The sequence below is a fragment of the Octopus bimaculoides genome, chromosome 7, assembly GCF_046866305.1.
Source record: "Octopus bimaculoides isolate indiv1 chromosome 7, ASM4686630v1, whole genome shotgun sequence".
In the NCBI taxonomy this organism is placed as follows: Eukaryota; Metazoa; Mollusca; class Cephalopoda; order Octopoda; family Octopodidae; genus Octopus; species Octopus bimaculoides.
Genome location: NC_142934.1, coordinates 38,446,999 through 38,454,498, shown reverse-complemented (window position 1 = coordinate 38,454,498; position 7,500 = coordinate 38,446,999). Strand labels below are relative to the sequence as shown.

At 35.2% G+C, this 7,500-nt stretch overlaps 1 protein-coding gene across 1 annotated transcript in view; it reads right to left on the bottom strand.

The window, feature by feature from the left end:
* The window catches only part of LOC106876157 (uncharacterized), a 301,548-nt gene that overhangs the window by 43,128 nt on the left and 250,920 nt on the right, over positions 1–7,500 (bottom strand). The window contains exons 176-179 of the mRNA XM_089355802.1: positions 7,316–7,489; positions 4,233–4,406; positions 3,821–3,991; positions 3,345–3,512 (exon numbers count right to left, since the gene is read on the bottom strand). Of these exons, the coding sequence (XP_089211928.1) occupies positions 3,345–3,512; positions 3,821–3,991; positions 4,233–4,406; positions 7,316–7,489 (687 nt within the window). The remainder of the gene's footprint in view (positions 1–3,344; positions 3,513–3,820; positions 3,992–4,232; positions 4,407–7,315; positions 7,490–7,500) is intronic.

Below are 7,500 nucleotides of genomic sequence, written 5' to 3'. Positions count from 1 at the left end.
CAAACATATTCTTCTGAAGAATAAATTGTAAATGTAGTAGTGGTCGGCAACATATTCATGATAAACGTTCATGATTAACAAATGCGTCGATAAAAAAGACAAAAGAAGGAGGACAGTTACTAGTGAAGAAGTGAGTATAAGGAAAGGAGAAACAACGTGAAGAGAAAAAAGGTTAACGAAAAGTGTGAAGTTGAGTAAGTGGTAAAGAAAAAGAAAACATCGAAAGAAAGGAAAGAATGAAACACAAATACGAAGCTCATTCGGTCAGTTTGGAAACTTAAACTTACAATGGAAAGGTTGTAAAACTAAACATTGAGGAAGGTGGTAAAGGAAGAGGTCATCAAAGAAAATCTATAAAAAGAGGGAATAGCATACGACATTTTCCCCCTGCGGTATAAAACAAGCAGAGTAACTTGTTGGTGACTTGGTTTAGTATAAGTGTCTTGTGCGTGTAAATAAGAATGAAGCCGTTGGCAAAATATGAATAAAAATAATATAAATAATATAAAAACGGATAAAAACCAAAACCAAAAATTATTATATGCCTGAAGTTCCATTCGAATTAAGGTATGTCTATAATTAGCTGAGTCAGTTAAAGCAGCCGATCGCTGGTAAAAAGAAAATGTTTTGTAAAATGTATGCCTACAGAATGTGATTACATCAAACTGTTTATTAAGGAAAGCATTCTTCTAGTGTAATATATGAATGGATTCTCTACTGTCAATGTTGTTTTTGTTATTAATATCATTGCCATTACTATCACTTGCTCTAACACCCCAAACCTACCCAGCACCACCACCATCATCATTATCATTATCATTATCGTTTGAGCTGTTTTTCAGATCTTTGCATCTTATTTGGTATGGAAAGGAAATGTGGATGATAGTACTGCTTCGGAAAGGCACCAGCCTTCAGATACAGATGGATCTTCCAGTACCCAGATGGGAAAATGGTGGTCCTGGACGTGAAAAGTAGTAAAGGATATGTCTTTAAATTCTGTGCCCCCGACCAGGACGGGATGGCCGGATTTCTTCAGGTATCCAAAAGCTTTCCTAGGAATATCCTGCCCTTTAGTGTTAGTGGGCGGTTACAACGCTACGATGGTTGCATATCGAGATTGTGTTGGGTTAGCTGATAAGAAAGGTGGGCGTAAAAGCCTAGAAAACCGGCTCGGTCGTTGACAACAGATTGACAGGTACTGACTAGATTTCCCGAACGTGACAATATGAACATGGCAAATAACATCTGGTCATCCAGATCACACCTTAGCAGAGTATTCTGTAGGTCAGTAGATAGGAATAACATAGGGTTGTCCATGATTTAAATTAATCGGCTACAGAGACCACACATTTATATGTACGGTCGACCTAGATAAGCTGTATGGGCAGGGACCCAATCACTGGAAACTGAACGCATCTTTTCCGACACGGTAAGTTTACGGTGACCGTATTAGAGAACAAGTTAAGAGCGAGTTGATGTGAGCATTCGTCAACAAGCGATGGTGGCTACTCCTGAAAAGAGCAATCTGATCAGAACAATAAGATTTAGTAAGGACATAGTAGAGAATTCTAGAGTAGAGCAAGAGCTAGTAACACAGCAAAGACGCTAGGAAAGATATGATCGACGTGATGGCGGCGAGATTAGCTCTTGACCAGTTCTTCAACGCTAAGCACGAAGGCTGTGTTGTCAGAACCAGGACCCATGCTTTCATACATGAGAGAATGAAAGCTCAGATTGTACAGGCGCAACATGGAACAAGCTATAATTTGGTTTTCGATGGATCAGAGTGCATGCTATTCAAGTCTAAGTAGGAGTAAGCAGCTTTTCAGTGACACTCTGCTCAAAAATTTGGGGTGGATGGTGAACTGTAAACGGAAGTGTCCTTTACCACCGATATTGACGGCCTATTGCGACTCTCGATAGGAATACAGAGTCCTGCGAAAGGCTGATAACAGCTGGCATAGTTTACCTGGCGAAATTTAATCAGACTTGGTCGGAGACCTCTTGACAGATGTCTAATGCAAATATTAGCAGAACTGGAGAATTCTTGATTCTGTAGAAAGATGTATGGTAGTGCTGTTGAGAAAGAACCTAAACAAGGGGGATGTCTAACAACTTCAAGCCGTAACCCTGCTAAATGTTCGATGATCAGAGTGACTGGACACTTGTCGGGATCATTCAGTATTATGTGTTCGGTTCTTCAATGATCCCCGCTCTCTCCACTTCTGTACATCACAACCATAGGGCACACTGCAGATATTAGAAATTTTGAGAGGCATCTGTTGAACTAGGATGTGAGAGATCCGTGTTTGCATAGGACATCACCAATACTGCCTCGAGTTCAGTCATTGAAACAGTAACACATTCTAGAGTACTTTTTTTCAAAGATTCTTTGCCATTATTTTTTATAATCTCTTTTAATTTTCCTTGGAATCATCAGAATATAAACTTCTTGATGTGATAAAATAGCAATAACCTTATGTCATTCATTTGCATAAAATGGAACTCCCTTTAAAACTCAGAAATGAATTAGAAGTGCAAGGATTTCAAATGAATATAATGATTTCAAGTCCCAAAGTATATTTTTCTAAATATTTTGATATTTACTATCTATTTAGTAGTGCATGCCTGGATATGAAATTTCCTCTATTAAGATACATTTCATACTGCTAATCATTTATCTGTTAAATCTTTAGACAACTAGGAACAGTAAGCACACAGTTCTATCAATAATAAAGTTAAATTTTTTTCATATCGCTCTCAAATACTATTAGAGATTAGTGTAACCCCTAAAATAGCAATTAAAAGCAGGTTTGTAACATAAATTAATGAAGAAATGCGCCGCTGATGCAGAATCATAATTCATTGAATTATATAATTATGTATTTCATATCATAAATTTTTTTTATAGAACCGAAACATGGATAAAGATACTGTGATAGCAAGTACGCTAAGTTTCTCATGATAGACTAAAAGTTTCTCATGTGAGATCAAAATGTCTCATGATATGAGCACAAAAAGAAAGAAGATACTTGCAGACATCTTTCGTTTTTTGCTCAAAGTCAAGTAAATTTTGCTGATCACTGATATCGGGCTTCACACCAGGCCATATTCGATGTTATATTTTGGAAACATCGACATTTTAAAAGAGGATGAAGAGCATTGAACTACAATAACTTTATTGGCACAAACACAATATGAAATTTGGAACCCACTAAAACCATTGGGGAATAGATTTCTTTTGCAATATACTGAAATACATCTCGTTTGTAATCGCTTGAAGAAGTATTATATATTTACGTGATTGCTATTATATGTTTACGTGATTGAAACAAAAATCTAACCTCCACGACCATCACTCAAGCTCTCTAGAATATCTTTTGCATCTCGCAAATCAGAATTCAATTCTGGATGACCGGCATCTTCACATTGACTAATAACTTTCTCCAAAGCAGCCATGTTTCTAGCTTCAATTGCTTTCTGTAATTCTCTACGTAATGTATCTGGAGAAGCTACATATAAGAAAACGAAATAGATTTGGATTTCATTAGGCCATTAGCATAAAGATAACTTCACCATTCATTTTTAGAATCAAAGCAAAATTTAATAACAAAATTGATAAGCAATTAAAGTATATATTTACAACTACTAGAACTACAGTAATATTCAACGATTGTACGAATTGGAAAGCTTTACGTACATATAATATACGTATACCACCTTTATACAACTTTTCAATGATTTTTATCACGAAGGAGAAAAAGTCTCGTAAAAATGATGGCATTACTGAGAAAAAATTGCTCAATATCAACTTTCAAACCTTCATATTTTCGTCGCTCATCCAGTTTGCTTCTGGCATATTCTATATCAGAGTCCAATTCCAGCATTCCAGCAGCAATGCATTTATCAAGAATTTCCTCAATATCTTCTATGTTGCCTTCCATAACTGCTTTTTGCAGTTCTTCACGAAGGGCGAAAGGGGATAATATTCCTAAAACATTATCCAAGTACATATTGTTTACAATACAGAAATTGAGAAACAAGAAAATTCCTAAAATGTGTCATATAACAATAATATAATTTTGAAAGGCAAAATCTTAGAAATGGCTTAAAAATTTTTTTTTTATGGTTTTAATCAGCAGTTAAAAACTGTACTCTGTTTAAACATTACAAGAACTAACTACTGATGAAAGAAATTTATTTAGACATGGAATGTTTAACTCCAGGCTAACCTCCACGACCACCTCCGAGACTTTCGAGGGCATCTCTTGCTTTACGGAGGTCAGATGCCAATTCAGGGTATCCGGCTTCCTCACATTCTTGTATGGATTTTTTCAAATTTTCAGGATCTTTCTTTCTCATGTCTCTTAATAATTGGTTGCGGAGAAAAATTGGAGACTTTTTGTCTGTTAGAAGAGTGGTTGAGAAAATATCATTATGAACTTGCACTGTAGACAAACAGTAAATAATTTCTTCAGGAAATATTCATAGATGATGATGATGATGATGATGATGATGATGATGATGATAATGATGATGATGATGATGATGCTAACGATTCTGCCAACTCGCCGCCTTGATGGTAATAATAATATTAATAATGATGATGATGATGATGATGCAAATTATCATCATCATTACCGAAAGGATGAAAGGCAAAGTCGACCTCGGCGGAATTTGAACTCAGACGCGCTAACGATTCCAAATTTTGGCACAAGGCAAGCAATTTCGGGAAGGGATAAGTTGGAGGAATTTCAACCATGTTTCGTGGTCTGCTACCACAACAGCTCCTTTATAGGATCCAGTTAGCTCAAGACATCATCAGGAGGAATCACGTCCGGTTTCGGCCCCTACTCCTCTACCGTTTTGACGTGGCGGGGCCCTTCCTTTCGGAGCCAGATTAGCTGCCAATTTTCGAATAAGTTTATTGAAAATTTTAAAATTTGGTACATTACTGTAATTTTTCGAGCTGAATCTCAGGAAAAATTTTAAAATTTTTCTGGAAAAAGTGAAATAAATTATAGAGGTTTAAAATTTGATAATTTTTACCCAGTCAGAAAACAGGATTTGGAAGCTGTCATTTTGTGCGTGACTGCACATTTTATCAACATCCTGAAAATTGCACATGTTATCAATTTTCCGAAAATAGCACGTGTTTTTATATGAAACTGTAAACAAATGAATTATGTACGACATATAACCCCTCATAACTTATTTATTTTTTGGAATTATCAGAAATTTGTATTCTAAACGCAAGAATTCATACTATTATGCAAAATGCAAAAAATGGGCATAAACAGCAGTATACAGCGGCAACATGTGGTTTCGCGTAAAATATATTTGTCAACACATGTGCATAGAATATATTCCTCTTAGTCGCAAACAAAAGAGTTTTCATGTTTGGTGTGTTACTATGGAAACAGGCATGAATGTGTCTGTGGCTTACGATTGGCTAAAATTACCCAAAATTTTCAAATTTTAAAAGCTAATAACATTTCAATTATTGATTTATTGCGAAAATAAAACCATATCATTACACCCAATATGAAATCAATTCGAGCAGGAATTGAAGAGATTAAATATTTGCAGCCAAATAGAAAAGATCTGATAAGTCGATTATATCGACCCTAGTGCTCAAATGATATTTATTTTATCGATCCCGAAAGAATGAAAGGGAGAGTGAACCTCGGCGAAATTTGAACTCAGAAGGTAAAGACGGACGAAATGCCATTAAACAATTTGCCCGGCATGCTAACGATTCTGCCAAATCGCCGCCTTGACGGTAATAATAATATCAATGATGATGATGATGATGATGATGATGATGATGATGATGATGATGATGATGATGATGATGATGATGATGATGATGATGATGATGATGCAGCAAATTATCATCATCATCATTACTGCTGTTGCTGCTGCTGCTACTACTACTACTACTACTACTACTACTACTACTACTACTACTACTACTACTAAGCTAATATCAGAAGAAATTTAAGACTTAACTACATAAACTTAAGTTTTCATTTATTTTGTAAAGTATTTATTGAATGTAAGGCTATTTTCGTGTTTTCACTATAGTGTACATAAATATTAACAATATATATTGATGTCAAACATCCGATTACCAATTTTAATCACAGTTCTATATGTATCACACGCAGAAACACACACGCACATACATGTATATAGATGCAGAGATACATATTTAAGTTTAATCCATAATGGTGAGTCCGACAAAATATATTTTGTTTCGCCCGATGGCCCTGTTAAGGACCTTGTAAAACACATACAAACTAGTCATATAGATATGTGTGCGCGTGAGAGTCTGTGTGTGTGTGTGCGTGTGTGGGGGGTTGTGTTACACTGGCTTTATCACAGATAATTCTACATTTTAATATCTTTTATTCAATTTCAACTCAACTCTGATTCAATAATATCGAGCAATAATTCTGGTGGACTGCCTTATAGCTATATTTCGTATTTTTATTCCAATTACTTGTCCTCATCCTTTTGAATCTTATAAATGATTCCGCATAACAACTCCAACTTATCCCTTAGTCAGCTTATCTATCCACTATTATGCGTTATTAATGAATCTTTAGTTTCCTAAATCTGTCAGTTACTATCCCTGGCGTGTAATCTGTTGCAATAGATCTAATGAATGAGAGCTAATATGACACTTTGTCTTCACAGTGCCCCTGCTTAGTTGTTTCTCAGATAACAACTTACTACTTCATTACTACGATATTGTTACCCCTACATATTTATTTAACCAATTCAGCTATGTAGGTTGTTATTCCATTTACACTAAATCTGATGAAATGATTGGTTGAAAGTTTCATTTAATATCGTATGGTTTTATGATAATTGATATAATATTTTCAATAATTACCGGCTCGAACTTGACTGGTTAATAAATGTAAAACCGTCATCTGCATTCCTTTGTATTACACACACACACAAATACACACACATACACAGACACAGACACACACACACACACACATGCACGCACGCGCACACACACACACACACACACACAAACACATATGTATTATATGTACGCGTGCATATAATATTATATTTATATTATATTTTGTTACATTGACACATCCTCACACCGAAATTATTAATTTAGAAAGCTTTGTACAGAATGTATAAGATCGCTGCGATAGCAATGTATTATTGCAAATATAATCATAAAAAACATAAAACAAATAAGATATAAATTTTACTCTGTTAATATTTTTAAAATATTAAATTTCTTAATAATGTTTCTTAGTCGGGTTGAAATAATTGTTCTAACCTCCTGTGCCACCACCAAGTTTATCTGATAGATCTCTGGCTTGTTGTATGTCAGCATCCATTTCGGGAAATCCAGCAATCACACACTCGCGAATGGCTTTATTCAAAGTAATTTTATCTTTTAATTTCATTGCATCATTTAGTTTTTTCCTTAAGGTTTCTGGACACATTGATCCTACGGGATGA